Source organism: Pithys albifrons, chromosome 4, assembly GCF_047495875.1.
Source record: "Pithys albifrons albifrons isolate INPA30051 chromosome 4, PitAlb_v1, whole genome shotgun sequence".
Classification (NCBI taxonomy): Eukaryota; Metazoa; Chordata; class Aves; order Passeriformes; family Thamnophilidae; genus Pithys; species Pithys albifrons.
In genome coordinates this window covers 51,538,160-51,560,837 of record NC_092461.1, presented here as the reverse complement: position 1 = coordinate 51,560,837, position 22,678 = coordinate 51,538,160, and the positions used below count along the sequence as shown (strand labels likewise).

General features: G+C 38.9%; 1 protein-coding gene across 3 annotated transcripts in view; it reads left to right on the top strand.

Annotated features, from left to right (window-relative positions):
• Positions 1–52: 52 nt before the first annotated feature.
• Positions 53–22,678, top strand: part of PTDSS1 (phosphatidylserine synthase 1) — a 29,540-nt gene continuing 6,914 nt past the window's right edge. For 2 of the 3 annotated variants that reach the window (XM_071554115.1, XM_071554114.1), the window contains exons 1-9: positions 53–411; positions 5,482–5,573; positions 7,071–7,115; positions 9,302–9,426; positions 12,322–12,480; positions 15,353–15,504; positions 17,367–17,508; positions 18,550–18,662; positions 19,912–19,977. In XM_071554115.1, coding sequence (XP_071410216.1) covers positions 233–411; positions 5,482–5,573; positions 7,071–7,115; positions 9,302–9,426; positions 12,322–12,480; positions 15,353–15,504; positions 17,367–17,508; positions 18,550–18,662; positions 19,912–19,977 — 1,073 coding nt within the window. In that variant the 5' untranslated portion in view covers positions 53–232. The remainder of the gene's footprint in view (positions 412–5,481; positions 5,574–7,070; positions 7,116–9,301; positions 9,427–12,321; positions 12,481–15,352; positions 15,505–17,366; positions 17,509–18,549; positions 18,663–19,911; positions 19,978–22,678) is intronic. The other variant, XM_071554116.1, reaches the window with a different exon arrangement.

The window sequence follows — 22,678 nt, the reverse complement described above, 5'->3', positions numbered from 1 at the left end:
CCGCTCTGCGTTCCTCCCTCCCTCGCCGCGTGGGCGGGGCGGAGTGTGCTGCGCCCGGCCCTGCCCTGCCCTGCGCTGCCGTCGGTGCGGCGGCCGCGGCGCTGCCCCGCTCGGCCTCCGCCGCGAACGCGGCGCGGTCGAGCGGCCGGGCTGGATCGGGCCGTGCCGCCCCGCCCCGCCCCGCCCCGGGAGAACCAGAGCTGCGCTGAGACGAGGGGGGAGAGGGGGCGAGATGGCGTCGTGCGTGGGGAGCCGGACCCTGAGCAAGGACGACGTGAACTACCGCCTGCACTTCCGCATGATCAACGAGCAGCAGGTGGAGGATATCACGCTGGAGTTCTTCTATCGGCCGCACACCATCACCCTCCTCAGCTTTACCATCCTCAGCCTCATGGCCTTCGCCTTCACCAGGTGCGCGGCCGCCGCGGGGTCCCCCGCCCCGCCTGTGGGTGCCGGCGGCGCCAGGGCCGGGCAGGGTCGGTGCCCGGCTCGGTGCGGGCAGGGTCGATGCGGGTCCTGCCGGGGCCGTGCGCTCCCGGCCCGGTATTGCACCGCCGGGGACCGGAGCTTCTGCGCGGACACCCGCGTTTGCAGCGCGGGCGTCCTCCCCTCCCTTCCAGAACTGCTGTCCTCCCCACTACGGCTCCTCGGAACTTGCTGGTCGTTTTGAGGCTCTCTGTCGAAGTCTTTACTAAAATGCGTTTCAAGTGGTTGCCAAAAATGGCTTTTACTGGGCTATCAGGCAGCTCAGCAGTGACATCACTCAAGCAGAGGATTTACCAAGCGTGCAGCGGACGGCAGCGACTTTGTGGCATCATTTGTGCACAGCACGCTGTCTGTGGGCAGTCACAGGTTGGCTTAGGCCCTGGCAGTGATGGGCTTTAGCCACATCCTCTGCACACCACGGGGAAAAAAGCTCTGTGGGCATTGCGGTCATTCATGGCAATACTGCTAGGAATGGACACAGGTTTTTTCAGTAGCCTTGTTTGAAAGCAAAGAGTATAGCAGGGCAATCTAATGAGCGTCTTGCATGTTTTTCTGAGTTGTACATACTTTTTTTATTGCCTCCTACCACTGAATGGGGTTGTGAAGAGGATTGTGCAACCCTTTAGACTAAATTGCGCCGTCTGTAGGCAGTGAGTCCTGAGAGGTTTTGTCTAAGTAGTGCGTCGTGTTTTGGGGTCACTTAAACTTTTGTGGCATTTTGCGTACACAATGCAGATTTCAATGGCCTTATTGCTTAAACTCACCATCAAACATAAGAAAATTATTATTTGTCCCTAGGCCTAATATACAGTTCAGCATGTAATTTTATGTCTCATCCTAAGAATCCAAATGTATAGCTTTTATGGCCTGTGAAAATAATGGTCAAGTCTGGCTTGAGTTGAGATAGGAGTATAAGGAAATGTAGAATAGTGTACCTGCAAATGATCTGAGGTGTGTCTTGTCTTGTTTCAACTTGTGCGTGGCCCCAAGGAAGATATTTTTTAACACATCCCTTGTTCTACTTAGTTCCATTCTTAACTCCTAAATCAGAGACATGTTTCTGTGCTTTGCTACAATCAGACCTTTACTAAAAGTGCTCCTCTTGTCCTGTCTCCCCTTTGCAGATTCCTTTTCCTTCCAAAGAGCCAATTTAGGTAAAACTTTTGAGTTACTAAGAGATTCTCATCAAGACATCGTTCTGAAGGATTAATGGAACTGATGGCTCACTTTTGGGAAGGAATTTTGCCAATTCTTTCAAACAAAGGATGAGCCAAAAAGCAATTTCGGAACTACGGTGTCTTTTAATCCCAAACAACACTGCTTTACTTCTGGGATGTTTGTCTGCATTTTTCCAAGAGTATTGCTATCTTTTCTTTCCATTTGTTTTGCTAGCTTTCCAACTCCAACTTCTTCAGTTTCATTTACTTCCCTCTGTCCATCTGTCTCACTTCCTGTGTTTAAATGCTAGTTGACTTCTCTTTGTCTTCTTTGTTTCGCCTCTTCTCAGGTTGTGGAAGCTACTTAGATTTTGTTTTCTCTCCTTACCCCCTTTTGCCGATTCCAGCTATAGTAAGAGCTTCCTAAATCTCCTGGGTGGTATCAGAGTGCTGTTTCTGTGCGTTATTTGGGACGCTACCCAAATCGTATGCAAACTTTGAGAAACTGGGGGAGAGAAAATACTTCCCCACGTGCTTACAGGTCTGCTTTTCTGTTTCCAGCAGCTTATTGCACTGAGTCTCCAGTGACTGTGTTCATTTTTCTACCTCCTGGAAGCAAGCACTGTAGACTTCCCCCTAAGGTGTCTCAAGTGATTCTTTACTTCCCCTGTGCTGTCAGTTGTTCCATAGCTCTCCTGGTCAGTTTATTAAGCAGGGGATTTTCTATGGTACATTCACACTGATGTTGTTAAGTAAAATTTATTTTTTTCAGGAACTTTGTCAGAGGAAATTCTGCTTCCCTTGAAGTCTTTCTTGTCACTTCTATACTTGTTCTGTGTCAGAAATACGTAGGGGTTCAAAAAAACTTAGAAAATCCTTTTCCCTTGTATGTAACAAGCCATAACATGGAGTTTCAGGATCACAGGATCGCTGAGAGCAGCTGATACTATCTTTGAGCTGACAGATAAGGGTGAAGCTGAACTCCAGATAGCAGCAGTCTTCAGGTAGCAATGATAATAATGATAATAATGATAATAATAATCCAGGAAAATAAATGTTAAGTGCGTTTCATTTTTCTATGTAAAAGTGAGGAATAGAGGGTATTCTGTTCTTTAAAGCATATTGTTCTAGTGCTTCTGACAATGGCTGCAGCTGCCTTGGTTATTTCCTGCTGAATGAGTCAGACACAGGCTCCTCTGCTTCCATCCTGCACCTTGGAGCAGAGTCATGGAGTGGCTCTAGCCCTATCCTGCTCCACCCTAGAGAGAGTGGTGTGGCCTTCTCTGAGCCCAGAGGCAACCAGCAGGAGGGCAGGTGAGTGCTGGAGGGAATATTTTGTGGGACACAACAATAGCACTGAGAAAGGTCACAGATTAGCAGCTTCTCCCTCGAAGTTGCACAGGTTTGTGGGAGGAGTAACACCTGTGAGGATGTAGGACTGCTGTCTTTCATGTCCCGTGATTAGTGAAGTTGATAAAACTGGATTATTGTGCATTTAGGTGTGCTTGAGTTTATGGAAGATTTCTCCCCCTGCCTCCTTCCCCATTTCAAATTTAGTGTCCTATCTATTTTTTCCTCAATCGAGTACCCTCTTTTGTTTTATGTGATTTTTGTGATGTAATAACTTGCTAGCTAATGCTTTTGAAATGTGCCAGTGTAATGTAGTGCTCTGCAGAGGAGCAGGAGAGAGAGAAAGATTGTGTAGTTGTTATGTGCTTTGTGTTTTGTTATTTCTTCTCGAAAAAGCCACAGAACTGAAATGTGCCATGGTAAAGTGGGTTAATATGGAGGGAATATTCATCTGTCCTCCCACACAAGCATTAGAAACCTTATTTTAGCTGCATGAATGCTTATATTTCAAAATCAGCATCGTGTATGGGGCTAAATGAGGAGATGTTTTAGCACATTTTCCCGATTGCAGCTCATTGTGATTGTGTCTTTGCTTTTGGTGCTCCCCAAAATAGATTTTCCAGACAAACATTGCAATTTTAATACTAACCAGTGCATGGCAGTGAGTTTCTTGTTCCTACTTGTTCTTACCTGCTTCTGGCAAGGAGATTGGGTGTCTATCCCTTTTGAAATAAATCTGCAAGCCAATATAAAATGCCTCCAACATATACTTGGAATGAAATGCAGCTAAACACTGTGTACAACATCTTTGCTGATTTTGGAGGTAGTGCCAGTATGACTAAGACAGCTTTCCTGAAGATGAATAGTACTCAGAATGCTGATATGCAAAGATGAGAACCCTCCATATAAAGTGATGTGATTGCAGTGTCTTTCACATTTTTCTTGGCCATGATGAACTGATGTTGTGTGACTCTAGTTATTTGTTCTCTCTTAAAAAAAAAGATCATCCTCTTGGTGGCAGCTATGACAGAATATTCGTGTGTATTTTTTGCCTGTGTTAAAACAGGAATATGGTTTTGCTGTCTGAGCCATCAGAGCCTGAGGCTCTGGCTTGGAAGCACACTGGATGGAATAAGGCTCTTGGGATTGCCAAGGGAGCCAGAGTTAAGCTCTGGCACCTGGGGTTTACAGTGGGTGTAAAGTGTCATCCTGTGCAGCATGGCTGCTGGAAAATGACTGGTAAATCTGCACTCAGCTGGTTTAAAAAGGCAATTGCTATGGAGAGTCCCAAAGGCCTGCAGAGAAATGATTCATGTGTAATGTACTTTTGCCTGCCATAAAGTTAAACTAATGCAGCCTCACAGTGCTGAAAGCCTGCTTGGAGCTGTTAAGGTTCAATTTTGAGGGAAAGAGAAATAATTTGGCTGAGAAATATTTTCTAACTACAGCAAATACCTAACGTGGAAAGCGTTTATGCTGTCATGGATTCCTTACTGAACCATCCAGAAATGTGACAGATGCTCTGCTAGGAAGAGCTTTAGCCCTCTAAAGTTGACTGGGAATTTTCTGTTATGTGGGGAATAAATAAAGGGATATACTTAAATAGATAAACTAATGGTAAGTACATGAAAATTACCCATGTAGTAAAACTTTACCTTCAGTTGTTGTGGGTGATACATTATGAACTATACTATGATAGTCTGAAGTTTGTTTCTGTTTGTTTTACTGAGTATCCCAGAAGATATCTGCTGGTTGGAAGACTGGGGTAAGGGTTATTTTGTTAATCTTGCTGCTATACATCATATTCTATCTGCCTGAAAAAGAAGAGCTCAGTCAAGTTAGCCTGGCCATTTCAAACTGAATTCTTAGATCTTTCTTCTGGCCATAATATGAAAGTAGCACAAATAGTACCTGCTATTTTATTCAGAGCTTTGGGTTAAAAGATCTAAAAGCAAATTGATATTTTTCCTTGGGTCTTTTAAGCTGTGCTGTGTTTTAGTTACAGATTCTAAGGTGTATATTCATTATTTTCAAAGGCTAATTATTATTTCTGCCCTCTCTGCACTCACCTCTGGCATTGGACATTGGGAATAGCAAAGGGAAGTAAAGGGTATCGCAAGTAGCAGACGGAAACACAGGAATTGCATCCAGGGTTCCAGAGCTTTTGGTTTAGTTCTGTTTGCTATGTAAAAGTATTTTTGTTGATGAATATTAAAGCAGGAAGATTTTTTCACCTTGATTAAATTTAGTCATTGCTTCTACATTGACTTCTAACTGCTTATGGCTTGCGTGTGTTGATTAAACTCTTACATGAGAAAGGGACACTCAGAAGTGTAGTGTAAAAATCATTCAGTGCGGTTACTGTCTTGTTATATAATCATCATGCATATTTCATTTAATTTCCATGTTGTCTTTATTTAAATAATCTCTTCAGAGCCTTTGTCTTCATCCTTATAATATACTTTAACACTGTTGTCTGTCTCTTTAGGGATGATTCTGTACCAGAGGATAATATTTGGAGGGGTATCCTCTCTGTGATTTTCTTCTTTCTAATCATCAGTGTTCTAGCTTTTCCTAATGGTGAGTAAGGTTTACACAGTTCATACTTCACTTTTTTTCACATGTGAATTTCTCTTTATTGCTACTATATTTTGATTTTTATTTCAATACCAATTTTCAGTGTATTTTTTCTTTACTCTTTTGAATTCCTTTGTGTTAAGGAACAGTCTAAAAGTGGTTTGCAGTCATACTGAGCAGAGATAACAGTAAAATGTGTTATTTTTAGCTTGTCTGTATTGAACAGGGAAGTCAGGTTCTCAGAATTCGTGTCCTATTTGCAGATGTGCAGTTGCAGCTCAGATTGCTAGGTTATGATGCTAACAGACCCTTAATGTTTAAAAGGACTCTGCCTCAGTATGCTTTAAAAATTCTGAGACATCACCTTACATAAAGCACCTTACCAGAAGGTAGCGATAGAAATGATCTAAGTCATATTAAAATGTAAAACCACAGTTGCTCTGTAGAAGGTTAAATTGGACTAAGGTTTTGGTAGTTGTGTGAGAAGCAGAACATGCATAAAGGTAAACAAGTTTGTATGCCCCCTAATTCTGTGGAAACCTGGCTTGCATGTTTTGTTTTTTACATTTATTTATTTTTTTTTTTACTTATTACTGTTGGCAGAATCATGATTCTAGTGACAAGTCTAAACTGTGTCATGATTGACAGTGTTCAGGAAAAAAACTGATGGTGGTCAGGACAGCTTTGTCCTTCAAAGGTGGGATGTGTTTTTCCCATACATTAAAAATCCTTAATACACACTTTTCATAAAGTGCTCCCTGAAAAACTGAATGCCAGAGAAGAATGAGCTTTATGCATAGTGGTGAAAGAGCTGTCCACAGTGTGTGCTGAAAATATTTCTTCAGCCTCTTCTTGCTACCTTGATGAATGATTCATGTTCAGATGTTTTCCAGTTTCACCAGACCTACCTTTTCTGCTCTTCACATTAGCTGAGACACTTTTAATCAAATAAATCAATTTGATCATTGGCTCCTAAGTAAATAATATTGACACTAGTAAAGAACATAGGCATTTTACTTCTTATCAGATACCTGTGATGCTCAGTGTGGAAGTTTTAGAAGGCCTGTTCAGTAACATTTCATGGTGTTCTGAAGGCCAAGCACCACATTTCTTTGTTAACACATAGAAATTTGTCTTTGATGACTTGATTGGAAGCAAGCTATGTGTGAGCTGTAGTCTAGAAACCGGGTCATATCTCCAGGTGACACCTGAGATGTGATGTCTGCTGAACAAACAGCATCCTACTGTTCTGAAAATGACTTAATAAAAATGGTAGAAAATTTTGTCTACGTGCTACTAATTGGCAGTCTCCTTTTTGCACTCTGAAATCTGCTGTTGCCTTTTTTTTTAAACATAGAGATCCAACTTTCAGGTATATTACGTAGTTTGATGGCGAACTGATCCATTCTCATGCCAAATTCTCAGATGAAATATACTCAAAAATTAATTTTGTGGTTCTTATTGACTGTCTTGTAACAATTTTTTTTTTACTGTCCACAGGACCCTTTACACGTCCCCATCCTGCAATATGGAGGATGGTTTTTGGTAAGTTTAAGATGCATTTCTGGCTTTTTCATGGCATCTGCAGGACCTGCCATTTTAACTTTCTGATAATGGAATTGTCATGAAACATAATTGTGCATCAACCTTCTGTGAATGTTACTTCCCTCCTACTTCTGAGCAGTTGCTTATAATCTATTCTTAGTTGTGTTTGGGAATATCATTGTAGGTACTGTGTGTCAGGATGGTGTAAATTAAATCACCAAAAGAGATCATTCATTCTGATACTCTGTTTTAATCCTGTTTTGTGTTTGTGCTTCCTAATATCCTTCTCCCACACCTCTCCTACTGTCATCTCTTCCAACCTCAAAAAAGTTTGGCATTTTTATAGCTATTGCGTATGCTGTCTCGCTTCTAAATCCAATTGAGTACCATGTTCCTTTGCATTATTGGCAAAATATGCTATTACTTTATATGTTTATTAAATTGTATCATTGTAAAGCTTACCATACCTTTATTAATATTTCTAACACATATGTTGATATTCTTAACTTATAATTTCATTGAAAGTACCTGTAAATATCAGTTGCATTCATAGTTTGGAAAATAATTCTATTACCTACAGAACTAACAAAGTGAAATCCTACTTGTTAAACATCTGAATTGCACAGCAAAAACATACAGAATTTTATTTTAAAATAATTGAGAGTTCACAGAGCATATCCTAGACTGCATATTTGCAGAGAAATAGGCACATTTGGTTTAAAAGCTGATCTGTTTAAGGGGACTGAATGTTTCTCTCTTCTGCCATCTTATATAGCTAAAAATAGGTAGCCTCCTAAAGTAGCTGATTACTCATCTGTTGATATTGAGAGGATACTGTTGACTAGATAGTACTCATTAAAGAATACTGTTTCTTGTGAAGTTTGGGAAACACAGGTCCTACTGCTCATTTCAGATTTCAGCAAATGTAAAATAAAAGGTCCTTCTCACTGTTGATACTGTCAGAGCTTGGGTTCCTGTACTTTTGGGAAAAGGCTGCATACCAAATCAAGAGCAAAATTTTTCCCTGAGTAATTCTGCTTGTTCTGGCATGGTTCACTTAGCCATGCTTCAGTTCTCAGACCTGTTCAGTAGATGAAAGACCTCATTAGTGTGTCCTCAACATTTTAGGATGCACTCTCACCTGCAGGCTGTGCTTCTTGTAGTAGTGTGACAGCTGTTAACCTGATGTGTCTTTAGGAGGGACTGCTGAGGACCATATATATACTTTCTGTATGTACTTGAACAAAACTCACTTTCTGGCATAAACTGGGGATTATTAACACATGAGTTCTAATTATAGTTTAAAATACCTTTTTCAGAATTGCTGTAGTTCATTTTGAATGGCAGATACTAAATTTATTCATATTAATCTTTCTGCCTTCCATGACATAGCTGCAGGATAAAAGTAAGTTTGAGAGTATGGAAATAGTGTTTACATGCCTCTTCCAAAAGTGGTCTTGGATTTCTGTGAACCTGTGAGTATTGCAGAGATGCTCCCAACAACAGCTTCATCCACCCACAGATCTGTAACCAGGACTCAACCTACAACAAGTTTTTCTTTAAAAAAAAAAATCTGTATTAAGATATTGGGAGGAGAGAACTAGTACTCCCAAATGCAAGTGTTTCATAATTTATAGTGGTGTGAAAATAAATATTCATATTTATCTTTAAAAGCTTCAGTGAATTTTCTAGCTCACAAAACTAACTCAAACATGCATTAGTTTCTATTTATAATTACTCTTTATTGCCAGCTCAGAATTGCCAGGTGGCATGATTAAATTGATCTTTGTATTGAAATCTGCGTATAGGCATTAGACCTGCATTAGTTGAGGCCAATAATACTTAAAGCAAAGAGGCAGAGCTAATCCAATCATGGATCCTAATGTATCTCTTATTGAAGAGCTTCCTGATTACAGACTGGTAGTACATGTCTAAACTGATTAGATTGATTTTGTTTTGAGTAGGTTCATAAGTGGAGCATACATTGTATCACTGATCACAGGAGGTGATATGAAGGGCTGAGTGCTCAGAGATCTGACTTGTCTCTGCAGCCTTTTGCATGTAGCAGCTTTATGTAGAAACTCATCTGTACAACTGGGCACGTGTAGAGCAAATGTTTGAAAGCAGCTCTGTGTTCCAAGGAGTTTTGTGAGTGAACATAATTTTAAAGCTGAGTCTTTTTGCAGGTCTCAGTGTGCTCTATTTTCTATTCCTGGTGTTCGTGCTCTTCCTTAACTTTGAGGAGGTAAAAGCAGTGATGTACTGGCTGGATCCTAATCTTCGATATGCCACAAGGGAAGCAGATATTATGGTATGTATCTGTGGCATTTTATTGTACATTTTGGCTACTTCAAGCATGTTTTACATGAGTGGAAAGGGATAAATCTGAATTTGCTGGCATAAGCAATGCAAGTGTATGCCTATACTTGACAGAGTCAACATGCCCTTTGTGTCAACTACTATTTATTTACACTGAAATTAAGTGGTGGGAATTTTTTTTTAATGCAAGTGCTCAGATGAGTGTGCAATTGAAAATGTGATGCAAGTTTGCAGTGAGGTGGCTTTGGATTCTTTTAATTAATAGATATGAGCCTGGATACTGTTAATAGATTTAGCAAGATAGTATCTAAATGAAGCCTGTACAGTGTGTGTATCCCAGATTAGTTTTTTTGGTGCCGCAAGGCTGCTCTTGAAGAACTTTGGTCTTGCCTTGTTGCTGAGAGCTTAGTACATGACTGGCATGCCACATCGTATGTGGAAATGCAGGTAACAGCAACTGCAGTACTCTGCTGCTTCAACTCACTCAGCTGAGTGCTGATGCTATTACCATTGGGAAGTCACTTCCATAGACCACAACCTGGAGTGACATGGAAAGCCAGGCTTGTTCTTCTGCCTGTTGAGCAGCTTGCAGAGAGTTTTCCATACAGAGAACATTCCTCTTCAAGTGGGAACACTAACTGAGGTTGTTAAAGGAGGCCTGGGAGAAGTATGGGAGTTACATTGTGAGGCAGGCAGAAGACACTGTGAGCAGTTAGGCACCAAGAAGATTACTGCATGGGGAGGGCAAGAGTTGCCAATCTTGTCTTCCTCACTATTGCATCAAATTACTGTTCACCACATACTCCTTTGCCCTTGGTTTGTGCATCTGTTCATCTGCCCACCATGATCACCTGTTGTATAGTCTGATAGGGCTTATGCCTCATGAGTAGGGAAATACACTGGTTGTCTTTCTCACAGAGCAATTTACTGCATGTGTAAACTGCTGCACAGCACCTCATCAGCAGTGGCTGCAACCTGTCGCATGTAAGAGGGAATGGAAATCTTTACAGTGTGGTAAGCTTACATTAGTTGATTGATAGTGAGGGCTGCAAGCGGGCTCCTTACTTGGAAAATGGAATGCTTCAGGTATTGCACCTCAGCTGATCAGCAGTACACATTGGGCAACTCCAGCATGTGGAATAGGGCTGTGACTGTTGGTTCTGCAGGAGACGCGTGGTGATGGTGGGGAGTGGGCAGCCTGCTCTTAGGGTGGTGGGAGGACACATGGCTAAATGGAGCCTGAGCATGGTTGTTAGTGGTGTTGCTGAGCAACAAAATGGAGCTGTGACAAGGAATCTCTTGATAAGTCAGATTCACCTGTCTCTCCTGTCATTTAGGTTAGAAATAGCTTCAAGTCACGGGAGGACTAGTATTACTACTGGCACGGAACCACAGAACAGCAGATTCCCTGACTGTAACAAGCAATGTAAACTTACTCTGTGCTATTCTTTCAGTCCTGATATAAACTTGGAGTAAATTTTTAAAGTGCAGCTATAATTTAAGCTGCAGCTTGGTTGCTTGCACAGGACTGGCAAAGGTACTTGTCTATAAAACAAAGTTCAACACATTTCACTGTATGGCTGACAGAGGTGCTGCTGGTGAGATGAGACGGAGAGGAGAAAAGTGCCAGTAAAAAATAAAAGCAAAAAAGCAAGAGCCCTGGAAAAAAACCTTCCATGTTTCTCATGCTGCCAGATGACCCAGCTTCAGCTCTCTTGGGTACATGGACTCAAGCTGCAGGTTTGCCATCCTTAGAAGAGGTGGTGCATGTGCTCTGAATGACCAGCAGAATGGGCATGCACAAGAAGCAATGCCATGCTTTCATTTCAGGGAGCACCAGCAGTAAGGGTTACTTACAGTTTCATAGTGAGACCTAACTGCCTACTGATAAAAGGATTTGTGTGAAATTGTGTATTCTTCTATTTGTGGTGACCTGGGTTCAAATCTTTCTCTGGTGTCTTCTTTTTAACTTGATCAGGGTTCATTTGTGCAGGATTAGCAATAGTTCTGGCCTGAAAGAGAATTCTTAGCTTAATGGCACTGAGCGGTGCTGCATTGTCACCTGCAGTTGGCAATGTGTATTTTAGGGTGACTGGAGAACAGAGGGTTTTTTAAATGTGTGCTCCCTGTTAGGAGTAGTTCAGATTATGCTCAGTGACACAAAAGAACCCCATAGCTGCAGCCTCCTGATGGCATATACATTTTTTTCTTGTTAGGTAGTGATTTCTAGCACTTGCTGTACAACATACTGAGAGAACCCATTTTATTTGTTATTGGTGACTAGAATATTAATACTCCTAAGGAATCTGCCACTCATCTGTGACAAAACAGTTGCAAGCTTCCTTTGATTTTTATTTTTTTTCAATTCAGACCTGTGAGTGAACTTTCTCAATATGTATGGGTTCTGGGGAAATGCTTTCATGAGGAAAATAGTACACAAAAGATACTCAAGTAAACATTGAGATGAGTAATGTTACATCACAAACTGGTGAGGATTAGCCACTGATGAGCCTTATCTGAATACCAGACAGTTTGAAGATGGGGAAAGGTGGTTATTTAAAATCAAGACTCCAAAGAAGAGCTAGTTTTATTGTTAATAATTTTACTCTTCTTGCTGTTTCTGTGTCACATAAGACATACATGCTTCTTCAGGCATTGAGGTCTATTCTATCTCCCTTTAAATTAGAGTTATACTGTGATGGTACTGAGTCTTAATACTGGAAGTTTTCTGGCAGAGTTTAGGACAAGAAAACAAATAGTGGTTATTTTAATACCTTTATAACTTCAGGCTTGCTTCACCAAATAGAAAGATGTTTCTTTATTCTAGTTTTTCTGAAGTTGTCTGTTGAATGAGTATTTTTGTTGGGTTTCTTTTTTTTCATTACAGGAGTATGCTGTGAACTGTCATGTTATCACCTGGGAAAGAATCCTCAGCCACTTTGATATATTTGCTTTTGGGCATTTCTGGGGCTGGGCTATGAAGGCTTTGCTGATCCGCAGCTATGGGCTGTGCTGGACTATCAGCATCACCTGGGAGCTCACTGAGGTAGGTCACCCTTGTATCTTAATTACAAGCAAATATATGAGATGTGAAGTGTTCTTGTGGAAGTGTGAATGTTACTACGAGAATGACTGTCTAGTCCTCAGCATAGATTTAAATTTTAAGCCTTACAGACTGGATGCTGAGTAATTGAGGCAGTTGATTTAGTAGACAATAGCAAGCTGGGTTTTAGGTTAGTGACTTACTACTGCTTGAACAGGAGGGAAGTCTAGGCCAGCCTATTGGTGCCATTCAGAATTTATATTTTTGCTGTGACGGGGATCATGCTAGTTTTGCTACTTCAGATATTTCCTGATTCAGAGCAACTGTCCTCCATTTTCACCACAAAATAGCTGTGATCTACTGTCATGATCCCCTTACCCCTCATACAACAGTATTTCACATTGTGTATAGTCATGCATAATGAACAAGTGAAATGGAGTTGAGGGATCCCCTTGATGTTAACGCTTGAATTTACTCTTTAAAATCAGTTTCCTGTAGGACTTGCTGTCTTGAGAATGCTTGACTCATCTGACAAAGAATTTATAAATCTGAAACATAAATAAGGATTTATTTGTCTAAACTTAAACTTGGGTTTTTAAACACTGCTGCCATGAGTTCCTCTTCAAAACATGTTTTTGTTCTGTGGCATTGAAACATATGCTGTTTTCGAAGTTATTTTGACATTGCTTAAGATTGGGATTTCACTAGTACCCATCTACAAAAAAGTAATTTTGCTAGTTTTTATACTCATTTTTTCCCTCTGGAAAAGAATGTATGTGGATTTGTTTCACTCATACTCTTGTTGTTTCGTTTATTGTCACACAACTGTCATGTTCAATTTAGCACCACATGAGGTGGTGTCTCCTGTTGAAAGGCAGATTATTGGAACAGACAGTGTGTTGGATAAGGTTCAACATATGGTTATATTATCATCAATCAAATGGATTTTTGATGAGTTAGCTAATTCAGGAGAGTAATTTGAAACCCACGGAAGTTATCAGGGCAGTTATGTACGGATTTAGCTGTGTATCTTCTATTACCATTAGTGGATTACAGCTGACTCTTCATTCTGAAGTGGGCAATTTGGCTCATGCTGCATCCTATTGGATTAAAGTTGGGATGCAGGTAGACCTTGGTCTCTCATTCTAAGAAAGGAGCTAGCACTGAGATGGTCTGACTAACACCCGTGCTCTGGATTTTGCTGCCTTATTATCTGTAACTTCTGGTGTCTTTGGCTGGATCACTGTAGACTGAGATTTGTAGGCTACTGCCCCTTTTAGGTTAAATTAATTAAAAACATGGAAAGGAAACTTTAGTAGGATAATGAACAATTATTATACAATATTATACAATAATTGTATTGCTTGGGTTCTGAAGAGAAATTCAACTTTTCTTTTTTACAGGTTGAAATTTGTATAGCCTTGTTAAAGTAAAACAAGAGGTTTTGATACTCTTTTGCAAGAGTTTTCTAAGGAACTGTCTTTGCCAATATTAGTCTCTGTAACGTACTATATTCATTCTTTCTGTATACAGAAAACATGTTCCTTTTCCTACATCTGATTTTTTCAATATTTTATTTATACATCTGTTAACAAAAGATACTTTATTACACAATCATATCAATAGTTTTCCACAGAAAGATTCTATGTGCAATAACTGACAAAAGTTGTAGTGTTTCTGTGGAGATAAGAATATTCTTTAGTTTGCTAAGTGTTTTGTTAAGTATCTCCTTGAGTGTTCCAAAGGGACTGCTTAACACATGGCTGTCTTCATTTCTAGTCTATAGCTAAACTTTTCTAATCTATTTTTTGGGTTGCAGTGATTTTTTGCATAAAATAGAGTGTAGGATTATTTTCTCTTAAAGGAGTGGCACTGCATCCATATCTAGCTCTCAGTAAATTACGTTTATATCTTGCCTTAACTCGGGCCAGTTATGCCCCTCACTCCATCAGTAAAGTCACCAAATGTATCTGTAAGTACATTTAATTACCTTGATAATGCCTCTTAGTGAGCTTCAGTTGAGTATTCTGAAAGGAACAGATTGCTTCAGAGCTCAATGAGTTGTGCACTTTGCAGGGGAAATCTTGGAGTCATGGGATGTTTTGATTTATCCATGTGATGTCAGTTCTTCTCTCTAATGTTTTTTTTTCTTGCCTGTTTTCCGGTATCTTCATCATAGAAGTGCCTTCATCATTAGTGCTTAGCAGGGACCAAGTAGGAAAGCTGAGTGGAATGTCCTCTTAACTTCTTGAGGCATTCATTCTGGATCAGGCATAGCAGCAAAGCTTGTAGTGTCTGAAATGTTGGTGAACTCTTAATCTTTTAGAGTCCCTAAATTTAGATGAAAATAATAAATGAAAGAGTTTCGAAAAAGAAAAAGTATTTAGTCCTGAACACCAACATGCTTGAGTGCTGGCAAGTGTCACAAATGCATCCATTTCACTTACTGCATCTTGTTGCTGGTTTAGAAAACATACTTCTTAAAACTATTTAGCAAAAGTAAAACAAAGATTCTCTTGAATTTATTTTTAAAGCACAAACCACTTTGTTTCCTCCAAGAAATGCAGTAGTTATGCTTGTTTCATGCATTTCTATGACTGTTCTGTGTATCATCTTTGAGAGACCAAACACTGCATAATATCCTTATATACAGCACAGCCCCAACAGGAAACTGTGAGAAGGAAACCTCAGATGGTTCTGCCCAAGGCCTTCTGAAGTTAGTGGAAGGATGTCCATCCAATTTCAGTGGTTGTGGCTTATGTCTTTGAAGTATGCCTTGTACTGAAAATCTCATTTTTGAATGTGTACTTTAAAAGTGAGTTTTTATGAATTCTGTGCTGTTCCTCACCCATAATTTCTTTGCTGTATTCTGTAGCTCTTCTTCATGCACCTTCTGCCTAATTTTGCTGAATGCTGGTGGGATCAAGTCATTTTGGACATCCTGCTTTGTAACGGAGGTGGCATCTGGTTGGGCATGGTAGTTTGTCGTTTCTTGGAGATGAGGACCTATCACTGGGCAAGCTTCAAGTAGGTCTAAATTAAAGCTTGATAAACATTATGTTTGAAGTTATAATATTAAATTAATTTCCTTGGGAAATAGACCACCTTCTTTGCATATATTAAATACATGTTGTGTAGAAATAGCTTGCAGTCTGCCTTTGCTAACAATGCTGTAATTTTATTTTAAATGTTAAATATCAATCTCATTATAATGGTACTGTACAGAATATATTTGTAAATATGACTGTATATATAATTTTCATTTGCAGTCTTAAGTTACAAACATTGATGCCCATGGAAAATATAAAGTAGTAAAGCTATTTGCATTTTCAGTTTATTTTATACATGCCAAACTTTGAAGAAGGCAAGGAGCAAAACAAATTTTAATGGTTTTCTCATTATTTAAACTAGATTTGGGCTCACCTTGATGATGCATTAGTGTGGCAAATTGCAGAAGAGGCATCAGACCTGTGCTGTGAATTGCCTTACCCCATTTATGACCCTCCAGAATAAATGGAGTAATTGCAAAATAAAGAGACATTTGTTGTGTAAAAGGGCAGCAGCTTGTGACCTAGTAAGAGTCAGTTCCTAGCTGTCCAGATAAATGATTTCTTCCATAGTTTTTTACCCTTCTCCCGCCTTCCTCCCAGCCAGTTGGTGGCAAGCATATTATCTGCATGTTACAAATGCAATAGATGATGCAGGATCAAGTACAATGAATGGCCTTGAGAGATGGAAAAGGCGCTCAAATCCTGACTTGCAAATTTGTACCCTATGTGAATTTCTGCCTTGATTTCTTACTCACAAATTTGTTAATTGGTCTAAGAACCATTGAGCCTTTAGTCTCAATTCAGTTTTCCTTCATTTCTGTAAAGTTGATGGTCCTTCTGTTTTTAGAGAGTTCACTGAATGTTTGAACAGCAGAATGTCTATGGCCTAATCAGTCTTCACCGTTCTTGTGGAATGATTTCCTCTCACAATCTTTTAAATGCATGAGTAGATTTTTTTGACCTTTTAGTATGAAAGAACTGCATAAAATCAGAAGCTTTTGCTTGGGCCTTTTAAATTTATTATTTTCTTTTTAATTTAATAAACATAGATTTTAAAGTTTAGAGGATCCTCCCTAACCTAAGGTCTCTCTAGCTTAAAGAAATACTAAACCTGAGACCCTTTTTTTGTTCAGAAGGGACAGAGAAATAACAGGATGAAAACTGACTTCTAGCTCTGCTAGCCTTCCTTCAGAAAAAGAAGCTCTGATTTTTTCTTAGATTCCCTGTCCTTTGGATGCTGTTGCAAAAAAGCAAGAACCAGTAATATATGTGTCAGATGAGCCTCCATTAAAGTCCCCTTTCAAAATGGAATTTAGAAGCTTTCTAGTGGTGCTATCACACCTCTCCAGAAGGTCCACATGGATCTCATATCAGAACAGCAGAGGTTGTGTGTGCTGGAAGTGTAAGTATTTTTAAACCTGTGGAGCCAGCCCTTGATACAATGAATAAATAATTAATCTGACAGATTCTTGAAAAATTGTGCTTTAGCAAAAGGAATCTTTGGGATAAGAGCAGTGGCAGCACAGGACTAGGAAGAAATATCCTCTGAGTTTTCCAAGGGGGTTGCAGAATTGTAATCCTTGTTTCTTTCCTTTGGGGAGAGAATGATAAATATATTCCATAGTTAGTGACTGAAAATAGAGAAGGGTGGACTTGTATAGCAGAATATGCACCCTGAGTGAAATGCTTAGTAAATTATGTTTCTTAATAGTTGGGTCTGGGAAGATCTCTGCTGTCTGTTGGAAAAGTGTGATTGTTCCTAAACATCAGTAAAATGGCTGTTGCTTTTTCTTTCCTTGCATATTCCTAGTATTTACTCCAGCTGTTCTTTTTTTCTAGGGACATTCACACAACCACGGGGAAAATCAAAAGAGCTGTATTACAGTTCACCCCAGCTAGCTGGACCTACGTCCGCTGGTTTGACCCAAAGTCTTCATTTCAGAGAGTGGCTGGAATCTACCTTTTCATGATCATTTGGCAGGTGAGAAATAAATTCTGTGAAATCAAAGCTGCCATCAGCTCAGGTATTTGTAGGCTGTGTTAGACTAGAAGATATTTTAATGCAATGTATGTCTGTCATTGAAATACACAGTTAAATGAATTGATAATACAGAATTAGTCAGGATATTGTTCATGAGAGTTACATGATACTTCACAAGTGTAATTACAGAATCTGTGGAAGAATGCAAGTGTTACAGATTGCCATTACATTGGTAATGTACATTAACAGTAATGAAATGTACATTATGTACCATTGTAATGTGCAGGTAATGTTACAGATTGCCATTACATTGGTAATGTATATTAACAGAGGCCATTACTTTGACACAGATTTAAAAACTGCTAGAAAGTGGGGGCTTAGGATAGTGGATTTTTTATTTATTTTGATTTTGTTGTGTTGGTGTGTGGGGGATTTTTTGGTTGTTTGTTTTGTTTCTTTGTTTGGTTGATTTATTTTTTTCTCTTCCCCTTGAATACTGAATGGATCAGTGGTACTCAGAATACTGGCCTTGATCACGCAAGACTCTGTAATATGTCCCAACTGCTTTGTTGCTTCACCATGAAAACAAAACTACAATGTTTTGGGGGTTTTTTTAATTTATTTTCTTAATTTAGTTTTTAAAAGGAGAACCAGAAATGTTTGATACACTCTTTTTTTTTTCTGCTTCTCTCCCAGAATTGCCTTGGTCATTCATACCTGATTCAGGATATGAAAGTTATCAAAAGACCTCTGCAATGTGAATGAGTGTCTGATGACTTAGCGTGTTTCTGGAAAGATAGCAAATACTTTCACAGAGGTGTCTATGGGAGAATTCTTTGTTTTACTAGTATATTTCTTGCTTGTCCTAGAGCATGAGTCTTAGACTCTAAATGTTCAGTCTAACCAGCAGGGCTATAGCAGAGGATAAATAGATTTCCTTCCATGTTTCAGTTTCCATATTATTCTTTACACATTTTCTGTACTAATTCATTAGCAGCTGTGTAAGTTGAACACTTTTAACTAGCTTTTTATTTTTCCTAGCTGACTGAGTTGAACACATTCTTTTTGAAACATATCTTTGTGTTCCAAGCAAGCCACCCATTAAGCTGGGGGAGAATTCTCTTCATAGGAATCATTACAGCACCCACTGTAAGGTAATTTTTTTTTGCTGTGGTGTTTTTTCTTTAGTTTAAAGTAGCTTAACTTCTAGGCTCTCAAGAATTGCATATAGTTTGTGAATAAGTATGGCACATTTCAAGAAATGTATGTTTTGCCATCATGAAAAGCTAAACAATCATCGTTTTTCAATAAAATGTATTTTCAGACAAGTAAGCTATGAGGTGAAATGTATATAAACAACTCTGTTGCCTCAGGAATGCAGAACCCAGTCTGTTCCATCCTCTGTTTTATAGCCTCTCCTTGTTTTGTGAATTAGCTGTGTGTTATCCTTGGGGACTACATGTGAAAATATCCAAGTTAATGAGTCAGGTGCTAACAAAAGTGTAGATGAGGAAAAATAAAGCTGTTGTTTTTTCTAACAGCTCCTTGTTGTGTCTGTCTACATAAACATGTTATAAGAAAAGAGAGCTGGAGTTGGAGCTAGACAGAATGCATACAGATCTGAATTAGAGGCAGAGTATCACATTAAACATTCTAGAAGCTCTTGCATAGGTGCCCTTTTAAGGGTTTTTTTAATGGCACTTGCATACCTGTGGAATTGTTTATTCTTTAGCAATCCTTGTATTGTTGGAATAATAACACTTGTCTTCCCCATCTGTCAGTGAAAATTACAGACTGAGAAATGGAACTTTGGTTCCATTTGTTTGGAATTCTCCTCTCTGAATTCTTGAGCAAAAAAACAGAACAGAATGGTCTCCAGACTGTTTTCAAAATAGTGAGAAATTCTACTTTCTTGAGAGGAAAATATGCCTGTGGTTAGACTACTCAAACAGGATATGGAATAGCCGTACTCAGTTTCTTTCAAGACTCAAACCCACATATTTCAAGAAAATGCAATTGTTAATAAAGACAAGACAAACTGTGGAAAAGGTGGGGGATTCTCTAATTCTTTGGAAGCTCTTGCACTTTGCATATAAGAATTGGAGATTCTGTGGGGAGCAGGAGACAAATTTGTTGCTTTGTTAGCCTATTAGTTTGGGGACTTTCCCAGTCCTTGGTCTCAGGGTTGTTTTCAGTGTTGTTTCAAGGTATTTGATCTGTGTGGTAGTCTGTCCTACCAGAATTGAAGCCATCTGGTAGACATCAAGAATGACTGTATGTGAATTTAACCATCAGCACTTAATTTTCAGTATAGATACATCCATAACATAAAGTTCGTTTCTAAATGTAATCACTCTGTGGACTTTCAACTTCACTGAAGAATGTTCTTGCTTCCCTTCTCAGGCAATACTATGCATACCTCACAGATACACAGTGCAAGAGGGTGGGAACTCAGTGCTGGGTGTTTGGGTAAGTGTTCCTGCTGCATTCTTGGAGCACTGGGCAAGTGCTAAGTATGGGACCAGGACAGGAACAGGCTTTCCATGAAGCCACAATCCTTGTCTTGTGTTGGTTTAGCAAGTTCAGAGGAAAAGAAAATTCTGAGTTTGGAGGTAGAACATGGGAAGTGATGGAATGAGTAAAGAGAAGAACAGAAGAAAGAACTACAAACTGCTGAATAAAGCTAGGGCCTCCTTCAAAGTAGCATTGGCCTTGCTACCCATATTGTCAGTCAGATGAGAAGGATAAAGCTTTTGCCTCTACAGCTTGTTGTAAGAGCAATATTTCCTTGGCTGTCAAGGTGGGCATTGCTGCTGTTAGTAGAATCACAACAATCCAGAGTCATCACTATTTCTATGGAATGGTGCTATGAGCAATGGTTATCTTGTCTACAATACCTTTGTCTCTTAGGGGAGACCTTTAAATGAAGAGTTTGCATGATTGCTTTGGGTGGTAACTTCCTTCTCTAGATGCTTTGACTAAACTGTACTGTTCTGGAAACTTGAAGCATAGTTTTTACAATGCTGCTGTAGCATTTAAAAAGCTTCTTGTAAACAAGCAGCATAGTAGTGTCCCTTTTGATTTAGGACTTGGAAAGATCCTAAATCATGTTTTAAAGAAAAAAAAAGAAACTATTGAAGAAGCTAATTTGTAATGCTAATGATTTTAATTTAAAACAGCCATTTCATCTCTTTGTCAAGATTAGTGTATATCTTATTTCCAGAATTGTCTAATGATTTTCGTGTTTTGTAGAAGAATTTATTACTGTTTTAAATTGGAATAGCATTTCAATGAGTCAAAAAATACTGAGATCTAATTTAGAGACAGTGCTATGGTAAACGTTCCTCACCTCTACTATTAATCTTAGGGATGTTAGAGTTTTTGGAACATTGCTGGGCTGGATATGCACAGTTCTCTAAAGAATGCCCCTTTCTCAACATTTAATTGAGTTTGGAGCACAGCTTCCTGCAATGTAATTGAAGGAATTTCTACTCTCATTTTAAGTGTACCCTGGAGACCATAACACATCTCCTTGGGTTTGGCTGGCCTTAAATATTCTCCCCTCTCACTGGCTTTGCACCTTCCTTCTTCCTTGATGGTTGGACTGGATGATCTTAAAGGTCTCTTTCAATCTTGATGATTCTATGATTCCTGGATGGATTTATTACTGTCTTCAACTCATGACTGTAATATCCAATGGACATAGAAAAGGTAGTAATTCTGTTCTTGTTTAGCTTTCATACTGAAGATAACTAATTAGTTACACAGTTAATATGTCTACTTAATTTACCATTAGAATCAAAAAACCTTCTCTGTTTGTGTATGAGTATCTTAGCATTTACTGATCGACTGTATTAATATTTTTCAGATATGCATCTGACTACAGATGGTACTGAAATATGTATTTAAATTATTTAAGAATTGAGATGTTTATATGGGAAAGGACATTTTCTCAACTATATATGATAATTTTAGAGTGTTACAGAAGATGCATTTTAAACAATTTTATAATCTTGAGGGAGGAATTTTCAAGTTCTACATTAAAAAGAAAGGAAGATGAATTTCTATTCATCCAAAGCAAAGAATGTAGACTTATTATTTTGTAATCTGAAGGGAGATACAATGCTGAATGTTTGCTGTCTGGCTCTGAAAAATTGTTCAGGATTATATCAACCGTCATCCTTCCTTCAGAGCTGTCACTGCACATATTCATGTTATATGGGTCAATAAATAGATGCCCAAACATGTCTGTATGATTGCATAAGAGCACAATAGAATGTTCATCCTCAGTCTGATCTAGTAGTGGGAAATGTACGTAGAATAAGTATTCTCCTCAATACTGCTTACTTGTGTAATCTACTAGAAAAGACAGAGCAGCACTGAGTTCCTGTTGTTTGCTGAAAAAAATTTCCAGTAATTTAACTATATGGAATATCTGAAGCAATTAAAAGCAGGTATATGGAATATTCCTATCTGTGGTGATCAAGATACACTTGTAAAGGCACATATTGAATTCTTAACAGCCTAACCATGGGAATAATTAAAATTAGTGCCTTTCATTAGTATGAAACTGTTTCTTTTCACTTGACATATACTAAAACATCACTCTCAATAAATGATGCAAGGCTTGAAGAAGACAAATGCAACAGCCCTGCTGGAATTGCATAATTTTCATTAAGATGAAGCCTATCAAGAAGGATTGTGTTAGAATGTTATGAGACCATTTTGATTGAATAAAACTTACTGTCTTTAGTTCTAACAAGTATTCTCATCACTCTTCAGTGGGACACAATACCTTTCACTGTTAGCAGTCTTCTATCTTTCGATTTACCATTTCATAAACTGTAATAGCTGTCCTGTTTTACAATGTGCTTAATCCAAGTATTCTTGACAGGAGTATCAGAAAGACTATATACATGCAGGACAAACAGCTGTATCATCTTTTGACTCGTTAATTGAAAACAGTCTGTTGTTTTTTTTATACCTTTGAGTATATCATAGCCACATTTTTGTTTCCCTTGTTCCGCATCATTTTCCTGATGGTGGTCTTTCTATTCCCAGTAAGAATAATATAAAAACAAGAAAGAAAAATAGTTGGTGACTCAGCAGCATAACACTGCTCTCAATTTTTTACTAGTATGCACCTCATTAATTTTTACTATTAGTCAGT